Raw genomic sequence first — 12,208 nt, forward strand, 5'->3', positions numbered from 1 at the left:
CATACATACACACATACACACATACATACATATACCAATACATACATACATATAAACATACATACACACATACATATATATATATATATATATATATATATATATATATATATGTAAAGGTATGTGTGGGGTTACGTGTAGTCACGCGTGTATATATGTGAGTGTGTGCGAATCCACATCAAATCCTCTCCTAACTTTTTATTCACAATGTAAAGAATGGTCACAGCTATTTACTGCCGATCAAATCTGAGATGACCATCATTTCCTTCGCGATGGACATGATTCTGCATTACCTTCCCAGCATCCTATGTAGTTCACGTGATTATGTGATGACTCTTAACAATGTCACGATGACTTTATGAATAAGACTGTTGTTACGTACATAGTCAGTGATCAACGTGATATGAAAATGATGAAAGAAAACATGGATGCTTGAACAGACCTCTCATATCACTGCATTTCATCGACATCGACATGTCACCTATAAGAATCGACATCTCTCATCGCGGGCGGGCTACACAGGGGCGGTGGGCGCAGGGGGGCGTGACGGGCGCGAGAACGGAGCCTCACGCCCACCACCTGGCGCCGCGACCTAACTGTTCTGCCGTCAGCTGTGCCCTCGTCTGCGTCTTCGTCACGAGATCAGTTTGTGCGCCTCCTCGGGCTCTAGACTCTCCCCCCCCCCCCCCTCCCCCTATCTCCTGTTGTCCTCTCCGTTCTTGTAATTATTGTCTTTTATAATTTATCTTTTCTTTATTCATTATTTACCATTTCTTTATTATCTACTATTCCTCTTATTTAGTATTTGTTATTTTTTATTGTAATTATTATCATTACTTTTTATTATTTCGTTCTTTGAATCTTATCTTCATCTTATCTTTTGCGTGTTTGTACTTTACTTCTTCATTTTCCTCCTCTCTTTTTCCTCCTATTCCTCCTCCTCCTTCTCCTAATCCTCATCATCATCATCTTCATCTTCACTATCATCATCATCCCCATCATCTTCATTATGATCATCATTATCATCATTATATTTTTTTTCTCTTCATCTCTTTCTTCGCAAAACAGAATTATCTCTAACGATCTAAACAAAAGAAACAAACAAAGAAAGAAAAATATCGATGTTTACGGTTACTAAAGACAATTAGAGAAATATCTAAAAATAGAAGATACAGACATATGTTCGTCCTCTTGGCTTTTCTCACGTGATTAAAATTCCAACTTTAAATAGAACAAGCCATATTTATCCCAAACCATACATACACATATATACACATACATACATACATACAAACATACATACATATATAAATGCATACATACATACATACAAACATACATACATATATAAATGCATACATACATACATACATACATACATACATACATACATACATACATGCACTTGTGTGAAGTGCAAACATGACCTGTTGAAAAGACTTCAAGGCGGAGTTTAATGCGTATATCATTGAAGTCAACGTTTTCTTCAGCTCCATGGGAGAGCCCTCTGTTGGCGGAGGATCAAACCAGTTTTCTTAATGGCATTCCAAAGGTTAATTAAGACCGTGTGTTTTATGTTTACTTTATAACAGTACAGTACCTTCTACTCGGGGTGTCGCTGCGACGAGGAGATGTAGACGAAATGAAAAAATATGAAATTAAGTTTTTTGAAAAGATGGTATAAAGAAAACCACTTGATCCATTGATAAAGCAAAATATACATCTAACGGAATTTATTCTGAATCAGTTAACATGGTTTGAAATAAGCCTAATAAAAACAGACATCCAGCCACAACTGTTCTTATCAACGGCAGATACACGCAAACGGCAGATATCTTCTCTCTTATTAAGTCTAAAGAAAGGGTAAAGGAAAAGCTTCTGCTTTCCCTGGCCAGAACTTGAGCAGTACCTACTCCCCGCTCGCAATACCAGATGGCGAGACGACATGTGCTAGGGAAAAATTCTCCGGGCATCTATGCAGTATCACTTTCGTAGAGAAAATGTGGATGTAATTAGAGGCATTAATTATTTTATGATAATCTGAAATGAACTTTAGTGGCCAATTTTGTATACACACACACATATACACACACCCACACACACACACATAAGCACACACACACACACACACACACACACATAATCACACACACACACACACACACACACACACACACACACACACACACACACACACACATATATACAGAGAGAGAGAGAGAGAGAGAGAGAGAGAGAGAGAGAGAGAGAGAGAGAGAGAGAGAGAGAGAGAGAGAGAGAGAGAGAGAGAGAAAGAGAGAGAGAGAGAATAAGAGGAATGGAAGCATGCGTAAGAGAAATGACACACACAGCGTTCTTCGTCACAAAGTACGTTAACACCGTAATAACAGATGTTTTTTTCTCCCACAGATGTGTTCGCGGACCTTGCTCCTGTCTGGGGCTCTCTTGATCCTCGCCTCGGCTGCCTTCGGTGAGTGAAAGGCCTTTTTCATTCACGAGAAATAATCTTGAAAGATTGAAATTATTTATTTTTTTTTGTTCACTTTCTTACGTTGTTTGGCTGTTTAACTAATCTTCCAGTAGGATCTACATAATAAAACATACATACATGCATAGCATACGCCGTCATGTCCTGATAGGTATGCATATATATATATATATATATATATATATATATACACACATATATATACATACATGTATATATATATATATATATATATATATATACACACACACACATACATATATATGTATATATATGCATATATATATCGCACACATATACAGTCTCTTTTTGTCTCTCTCTCTCTCTCTTTCATTCTCTCTCTCTCTCTCTCTCTCTCTCTCTCTCTCTCTCTCTCTCTCTCTCTCTCTCTCTCTCTCTCTCTCTCTCTCTCCTCTCCTTCCTCTTCCTCTTTCTTTCTCACGCACGTCTTGTCTCCCACTCTTGGCTGGACATTTCCTTACGTCATTCGCGGAAGAAAAATCCGAAGATACCGTTCAAGTGATTAACTGAATCTCTCAGAGCAAATCAAGACAAAAAGACAAAAATAAGACAAGAACTTCCAGGCCTTGCAAATGGATCGTCTCAACCTCCTCCTGTTCTTGTAAATCTTTGCGGGATTTCGAATTCCTAGATAAATAGCAAATTCATTATAATTATCGCTAGCGTTTAAGTCAGCAAGAAACGTGCTTGTCCGCATTACTGTAATGAAGACATTCTTGGTAACAAATACGAAGGCCCAAAGGTGATGGCATTGAAACCTTAATACAACAGTTCGATTACCGTGTCATTACTCCCTGATCACAATTATATCTATCAGTAATAACCAGAACTAATGTATAAATTACTGTTATTAAATGCTCCTCCAGAAGCCTTCATAAATATTAGTTGCGTCATTGAAGTGATTGCAACCCTTGGCGTCGCTTCAAGTGGCAGGTGTTTACGTCCAGACGCTCTATCCTTGGGCTTGTATGGTGAGCTCCTTGCATTGTTTGGGGTTCGCTCGTTTGTGACTGACGAGTCTTGTTCAGAAAAAGGCGACGTCATCGATACAATACGGTGCTCTCTGCTGACCTTTTGTTTTGGAAAAAAAAAAAAAAAGCGTTCCTGTCTTTCTGCCGAGTCTGTTTATTTCTTTGCGTCTCGGTTTCTACGAGTGTGTGGTTTTTGTCTGTTTTTAAATGTCTCGTTCCGCATTTGCCTTTTGCTTTGTTTCTATATTGCTCAATGGGTGTGTCTTTGTCTGTCTCTCTCTGTAGACGATTGTCCGCGCGTCGGTAATCGCGATTGCGTCCGGATAAGGATAAGCATTGCGTTCAGAAGTGATTATGTAAAAAAAAAATCCACTTTTGTTTCTTCCCGTTCGGTATAGAAGTCACCAGAGATCATGCAAAGCGATTAGATATAAAGATAGAAATGGCATAGCCAACACAATGGCAAGCTTGCAATTCTGTATCTTAACATTCTCTATATACCTCTCACTCTGAGCAAAGCATATCATTATCATATCAAAGTTTGTCTTTTGCTTTTGCTCTCCCAACCTCTCCTCTTCCCCTCCCCCTTCCACGCCCTCCACTGATACACATGAGCTCACTTTTACAACAGTGCGGACCCTCCGTTGTACAGTGTGGGCGAGTGGGCGTCCTCACTCCAAGAAAACTGTCTTCAGCTTTCACTTCCTGGTCAAAAAGGGTCTTGAATGCCTGCTGGGACGAACTGTTCCCTGGAAGAGTCGGTTTTTGTCGTCTTATTGCGCCAATGAAGTCTTAATTGACTCACCGGAAGTCTTCGACAGCGAGTTGTTTTTATTGTATAGATCGATTGTTTTCCCAATTTTCTTTACGGTAGACTGAGGGTATAATTGTGAAATCAACGTAATGGCGCAATTCACAAGTAACAGTTCAAAATATCAACAACAACAATTTAATGATAATGATGATAATGATAAGATATAAATAAACTAAGCGAAACTAAATATAGCAATAAGATGAGAAAAAAATATATACTAGAAAAAAATAAATAAAAGAGATAAACCACCCCCTTCCCCCACCTACCCCCTTCCCCCTCCGCAAATTCCAATCTTCCTCACCATCCCTGACACGTGGAATTCATCACAGGGGACCAGATAACAGACCTCCTAATCTTGCACCTTGTGTTCAGTTTCCGGTTCAGTGTGTTTAATAACGGACAGGTGTTCTGAGGAGTCGCGTTTGTGGACGGGGCGTAACACCACACAACAGTCCGACGTGATCATAACTGAGCGTCTTTACAAGGAGGAGATAAATTTTAACCGCAGACTCCGGGGGGTGGGGGGATGGGGGGATTTGCCATGTTCGAAGGGGCGCTTGTGCCGGGGGAGGGGGGGAGGGGTAGAGGTAAGGAGAGAGGGGGAAGAAGGGGCGTGGGCCAAGGCAGTATAAGTTTTGGATGTAAGGTTTTCTTTCCCTTGTAAACTTAATTTTGTGTGTGTGGTAGGGAGGGGGAAAGATAGAGGGAAGGAAGGTCTAGAAAGATATACAATATATAGAGGATAGAGATAGATATAGAGAGAGAGGAGGTGTGAAAAGTAACATACAAACAAACAGAGAGAGAGAGAGAGAGAGAGAGAGAGAGAGAGAGAGAGAGAGAGAGAGAGAGAGAGAGAGATAGAGATGGAAAGAGAGAGAGAGAGAGAGAGAGAGAGAGAGAGAGAGAGAGAGAGAGAGAGAGAGAGAGAGAGAGAGAGAGAGAGAGAGAGAGAGAAGAGAGAGAGAGAGGGGGAGAGAGAGAGAGGGAGAGAGAGAAGAGAGAGAGAGGGAGAGAGAGAAAGAGAGAGAGAGGGAGAGAGAGAAAGAGAGAGAGAGTGAGGGAGATAGAGATGGAAAAGAGAGATCAGAAAATAATTATAGATAGATAGAAAGATAGGCACAGATAAAGAGATATATATATAGATAGACAGACAGGGAAATATATAGATATATATTGCTAATAATCAAACGGAAATACAAACCGATCAGCTTTCCCCCTCCCTCCCTAACCTGTAGTAGTTACACGATTAAACAAAGCATAACGAACCAAGGAACAGACAGACGCCGAGTGACGTACATCGTAACAGCCACACAAGAAAGTGCATTATGACAAGATGGAACGTAACGTGCGCGGCGGTCCATACCACACGCTCAGCTTGCCTCATCTCTACGTGGGTTCTGTTAGTCGGAAGTGCTTCGTGTTGTGGTTGTATTTTACTACCTCAAGTTTACCCCGTTTTAGGGATAAAGTGATGCACAATTCGTGGTACTAAAAACAAGGAGCTTGATAGTAAAAAAAATGGAACTGCATAATTACTATTAATTACTTGTGTGTATGAGTTTATGTAAGGCTGGAGTCGTAAATCTATTTTATACTTGCGTTTATGAATGTATAAAGTGTAAATAAACGCACAAGGAATGCAACTTGAAAAAAAAAAAAAAAAAAATACGGCTTAGTAGTTTTAGTGCTCGGTACAACTATAAAGGATAGCTAATCATATACGAAATTCTGTGCAGAAAACAGGTTGCTTACTTGCAGTACGTGCGTAGCCTCTTTCGCATAAAGCTAAATGGTTGGAAAAAAAAAAATAGAACGAGGAAATAACTGCTGCTACTTTAATTCGGTAATCAGTAGGCCATAATAGCCAGATTTTATATGAATTTCTAGTTTTAACCCTTAATCTTTCGTTATACTGGAGTTTATGAAAGATTTTTTTTTCCTAAGGTAGGCCAGTTTAAGACCTTAAGGATTGCAATGGCAGTACAGATTGCAATCATAAGGCAACTGTGTTTCGTATTGCCTGGAGACAAAGGTCATTATTTACCCCATTCAGACTGAACATTAGTCAAAGGTTAATTCAAGTTACAGGAAAGAAACTGTTCAAGGTTAAGGCATTTGGTCCGTAAAACACGTAATAGCGCCCCAGCTTTCTCAACGGACGTGTAGCAGTCCATACACGGTGCAACTTTATTATTATTATTTTGTACTTGAACTTTTTTTCCCTTCCCGTTCGGTATAGAGGTCACCAGGGATCATGCAAAGCGATAAGAAATAAAGATAGAAATGGCATAACGCAAGTCTGCAACGCACTCTGTTGTTGCTGTCCCGACCCAGTAACGGTTACCGAGCGCTTGATTTCTGACGTGGAGATATTACGTATCCACAAAACGCTGCCTGGCCATTTTTCTTTGCCTCGCTGTGTATAATTTATCAACATATGTACGTTCCTATCGCTTCGCTGCCAAGTATTCTTTGCTGCATTGGCTCAAAATTGCTTGGCGAGCACATTACGTACTTCGCAATTTTACAGTTGAGATTTGGAGGGTCAAAGGCGTAGCTTTTCTCCACAAATAGCAATCATTATCATTATTTTCCTCGTTCGTCTTTATTTATTTCTCTTTCCTTTCCCATTTTCCTCATTTCGAATTACCCACAAAATCAAGCTATGGACGAAAATACATATAATATTCATCGCATATATTCTTCCTTTCAAAACACACGACAAATAAGAATCGTGTCACAGCATATCGCCGTATTAAAATGGACAATCCCTCACAAAACTCCTTATCTAAACACACAAATCCACAATACATCGCGATATCTCGTCACATCAGAAGGCACCAGACGAACATTTTATCACAGAAACTCACTCCTAACTCCTCATGACGATCCTCTCTGCCCCCCCCAGGTCGAGTTGCCTTTGAGAAGCTGACCGAACTGGACTACCGAGGCTCAACGTATTACACCATCAGGAACCTTTCGCTGTGGGAATGCCAGGGATGGTGCAGGGAGGAGCCGGAGTGTGCCGCGGCGTCCTTCAGGTGAGCAGCGAGGGAGTGGTGTTGGTATAGTGACCGTGGTGATGATAATGGTGGTGGTAGAATGTTAATGGCTTTGGGTATTTGGTTATCTGATGATAGTAAGAATGGTAATGGTGTTTTTGATAATGACATATAATGATGATGACAGTTATTGCATAATGATAATGGTAATTTTATGTTAATGGTTCGTTAATAATGCTCATGATTATGATACAGTAATCTTCATTTAAAAAATATTGTAGTTGGCTTATGTATTCATGGGACAAACCACTAGTTCAAGTTCATCGCAAGATAAAAAAACTTCTTGAATATTACCGTTGCTAATATTTGATTGGGATATTAATGAATGTAATCTCCTTCTTCCCCGGTATTTGCTTCCGAGCCTAATGTTCCAAGATTAATTACCCTCCCCCCCCCTCAGCCACACACGTTCGATCCACCATTCTGTACAAACACAAATCAGAATGAATACCTCTTTATCATTATTTTTCGAATAATCACCCCCTTCCTCTTTCCCCTCCTTTTCCCACCAGTTTCGTCATGAACCCTCTGGCGCCGGTGCAGGAGACGCTGTGTTTACTTCAGAACGAGACCATGGCTACCAACCCTTCCGCGCAACCCCAGCGCGCGGTGTCCCTGTACTACATGGTCAAACTCCACGTCAGGACGAGTGAGTGCATTATTATAATTGTTTGGAGGAAGATTTTAATAATATCCGGGGTTGCTACATGCGAACAGAAGAGGAACGAAGGGAAGGGGAGGAAACAGGAGGAGTAGGAAGCCGTTGGTCGAGGAATGTAGTTGTAATTGCAGGTTGGGATGCCTGGGTAGCCAGACTTGGTCATTGAGGAAAATGGACAATTAGCCACTGGAGTAAGTTGTGAAAAAATCACGTTTTGGCAATAAAAATAAAAGGTACAGTACGTGTTCCCGCATGCCTAATTAGAAACGAACGCAGCAAGCGGTAATGTGGTGGGATGTGATCGTTCACGGAACCGAAAATCTCGCTGAATAGAATTTCTTCGTTACGATTTCGATTACCGTCATACGTTTATTACTCCGCGTTTCAGTCATTACCGCGGAGTATTGGAAAGAAATCTTTCAACCGAATCAACCCGCCGCGGAGGTTCCCAAGCAACGGTAGGAAACAAGAGAAGGTGGTTGACAGTCTCACGCACCCAGCGCCTTCGACGTCAGCTGGTCTCGGGGAACTTCTAATTATTATAGACATTATCTCGCCTAAATTATCTTGTAGACAAACACGGATATCACGAGTAATATCCTATTAGTTCAGGTTACCCACTTACCCGGCAGATGTTGCAAAGTTCTACCTAAATGCAACTCACGGTCCGTAAAACAGATTAATGAACTCTAGGACGTTTCATTTGCAACGATCAGCGCCGTCCACCTTGTGACACGACAGAAGGTGCTCATTAGTCATTCACCCCGCGTTAATCGTCGCTACATGATTTATTAACGTTTTCAATCATTTTTAATATCTCCTTCTCGCGGGGAAAAACAACAAAGCAACCATGGCTTCGCTCTATATCAAAAGATCTAAACTTTTATGGGCCAATTAATCTCCGTCAGCAGCTCCTCAGTAGCGGGATTTTTCTTACTGCCAGCCCGATTATCCTGATCACAAGAGCGTTTGTTGTCCAGCAGCGGAACTTCCTTCCGTTTCGCTAAGGTTCTGTCATTATGAAAGCGAATTCCGTGGCTGTAGAGAAGAAAAGTCGTTGCGTCCAGACCGCCTAATGTTTTAGCCACAGGAAGAGGATGAAGAAAAGATAAAAAGAAGATGGGCTTGAGGATGATGAAGAAGGGAGCAGGAAGACGATAATAAAAAAGGGTAAGAAATAAAAAGAAAAATATTTTTCTTCAACGTAGAATGTCTTCGAGAAACTGTGTGGAAGGAATTTCTAAAAAAATAATGCTGCATCAAGTGTTAAACTGAAAACAGCATTTATTTCGAAAAATCGGAATGGTGAAGAAGATAATCGTTGGAGACATGTTATTTTATCTTTCTTTTTATATCAGTTTTTGTCAAACCCTCAAGCTCGCATTTGCGGTTTCCAGTTCAGCTCCCCATTTTAAAAACGTCTTTCAGGGTCGAGTCTAAATGAAAATAAAAGTCGGACGACGTTGTGTCAAACTTCTTTTACTTCTTCATTTGCTGAAAGGCTGCGGCTACAAGCAGTGGGAAACCTGTGATATATAAAGCCCAAAATGCCAGAGGACCCTTTGTGGTGGCACCGTTGCCTGGGCGTCGACTCCCCGAGACGCCTGGCACGGAAGCCGGCTCCTCTCAGACCCCTCGTGCCGCCGTTATTCTCGAGGCTTTGGCTCGGTCTTTGAGAGGCAGCAGAGAAAGGGGGATGGGGTAAAGGGGGAGGGCCGGTTATGGCAGGGTGAACACAGGTCGGAATATGAAGAGAATTGGGTGTTTTTCGGTCTGTTTGTTATTTTCCAACACCTTTTGTCTAGACTCCTCGGGGATTCCTAAAGGTCTGCACAAAGAATCACTCATCGAGATCAAAGGGGCCTAGGTCACTGACCACGTCCGACGGAACGGTCCTCCAATAGAGCTTTAAAAAATCGACTCAAAGTTGAATTCACCCTCAAAAAATCCGTCTCCATCAACCTTTCTCTCTGAAGGAGGAAGACGTCTCCATCTTCATCCTGCGTGTCGTGGAGCTCCTTCGAGAGACGTGTGAAGTGCTCCGGAGTCACGACGCTTCGGTCCTCCATTTTCTTCCTATTTGGAACTTCGATAATTTCATACTCTAATACCGAGATGTGATGTCGGCGCATGTTAATTAACCCGCCTTTTACTTCCTGTTGTTTTTGTTTCCTACTTTCCTTTCGTAATAATATGAATCGGTATCTCCCGGAACGGCAGTGTTCACTGTGAAAAATACTGAAAAGGTAGAAATGAGAGTGAATAGTTCACTGTGTAAGTGACGTGTCGGTACTGCATCTCCAACGGAATGATTCATATTCATTTATACATTTTCGACACCTCTCTCAACCTCACGGCACCAAACAATCACTGCCGCCTCATTAACAGCCCCAATCATCGTGGAGAAAAATGAAAACTATAACGGATTCTTCGCCACCCAGACGGAGGCCTGACGACACACCACCTTCCTCTGGAGGAGTGGGGGGGGGGGGCGGGGGGGAGGCAAAAGTCTCATTACAATTAATATAATTCAGTTATCTTAATACGGCCAGATATAACTACACAAAAAGTGCAAAAGCAGTATTTATATTTTGAACGAATACATTTTCATTATCAGTTTCACTATTCTTTATAGTCATCGATCTGAAATTCTAGTCGACAGGGAATCTCGTAATCCAAAAAAAGCAGACGACCGAAGCCTTGCCATTACAGCTTAACGCGAGTCACTTCTCATGAATCTCAGGCTACAGTTATTATTTCCGAGAAAAAGATAGGAAATGCAGAATTTCTTTCTACTAATGAAATGATAATGGCTATGACATAACTACAGGAAAACAATTTATTTAATTTCCACGTGCTTTGGCTACTCGCACACCGTTATTACGATCGTAGGAAAACAATTACGTGTTCCAGACATGTTTTCTGATAATCCCGCTCGAGCTACACCATCTGTGAATAATTAATACAGTTAAGCCTTTATGAATTTGACCTTTTAGGATTGACCTTGTCTCTTATGTCTCTTATCCGCGTCACATGGATGGGGGGTGGGGGGTGGGGGGGGGAGAAGGGCATTGTAGGGGACTTGTTACAGGTCAAAAGGTCGATGGTTAAAGTTAGAATAATCACTTCTCTCTGGCATGTCAATCTATTAATCTGTTCCGTTGTCAGATTGCTGTTAGATTAATGAAGGGCCACTTTTACAATAGGCCTTAGTTTGGGATTCTGTCTTCTTCTTCTACATATTGATACTGATAAAGCAAGACATCGAAAATGAGTATTATTACCCACGTGTAACTGTCGGCTGTGATAACATCAACAGCCTCTTTGGTGCAATTCGTCGCAACATATTACATCCCGATAAAGAGCATTTTGAGCTGATCATCCGCTCCATTGGCTGGCAGTTGATACGAAAGACAACATCCTGTCAATCAAAACGTTATTTTCGAACCAATTAAAGTGTCTTGTTCGAGGTAATTCGTGTGATTTTATCGCGATGATTTCCGATTTATATTTTTTCCCGTGTTGCTGTCTCGCCGTCCTGAATGCGACCACAACAAGCAGGTATTACGTTTAACGAGGTTGTTGGAGCACCTTCCAGGGATGGGGTTTGTGACCTTTCTCTGCCTGTCAGTCTGCTTGTCTTCGTCTGTCTGTATGTCTGTCTGGCTCTTCATCCCTCCCTCTCTCTTTTCCTCCCTCTCTTTCCCTCTCTTTCTATCTGCACCACTCTCCTTGTATGTTTACCTATCTACCTACCTGCCTACCTGCCCTATCAGTCTATATATATATATATATATATATATATATATATATATATATATGCATGTGGGTGTGTATGTGTGTATGCGTGTGTGTGTGTGTGTGTGTGTGTGTGTGTGTGTGTGTGTGTGTGTGTGTGTGTGTGTGTGTGTGTGTGTGTGTGTGTGTGAATGCATACACACACACACACACACATATACACACATTTCTGCTGCAAAGGCTTTCCCCTCACACTTCAGCCTCCTTATTCGGATCGTTCTACAGTGAAATCGCCCTCGCCCCCTCGTCCCGCAATCGGGATTCGATTCCCGAGGAACAAAAGGCTTCCCCGGATGGCTGCTGCAAACCGAAGCCGTGAACGTATTCCGAGAAACGTTTAAAGACCACCGTCGTCGCCTCTTTCCTTGTCGTCGTCGGAACATTTAACTGCGA

General features: G+C 41.6%; 1 protein-coding gene across 1 annotated transcript in view; it reads left to right on the forward strand.

Annotated features, from left to right (window-relative positions):
* The first annotated feature begins 474 nt into the window (after positions 1–474).
* LOC125044142 overlaps positions 475–12,208 on the forward strand; it is a 45,635-nt gene continuing 33,901 nt past the window's right edge. Inside the window, exons 1-4 of the mRNA XM_047640594.1 lie at positions 475–645; positions 2,410–2,470; positions 7,203–7,335; positions 7,869–8,005. Coding sequence (XP_047496550.1) covers positions 475–645; positions 2,410–2,470; positions 7,203–7,335; positions 7,869–8,005 — 502 coding nt within the window. The remainder of the gene's footprint in view (positions 646–2,409; positions 2,471–7,202; positions 7,336–7,868; positions 8,006–12,208) is intronic.

The sequence above is a fragment of the Penaeus chinensis genome, chromosome 35 (assembly GCF_019202785.1).
Source record: "Penaeus chinensis breed Huanghai No. 1 chromosome 35, ASM1920278v2, whole genome shotgun sequence".
In the NCBI taxonomy this organism is placed as follows: Eukaryota; Metazoa; Arthropoda; class Malacostraca; order Decapoda; family Penaeidae; genus Penaeus; species Penaeus chinensis.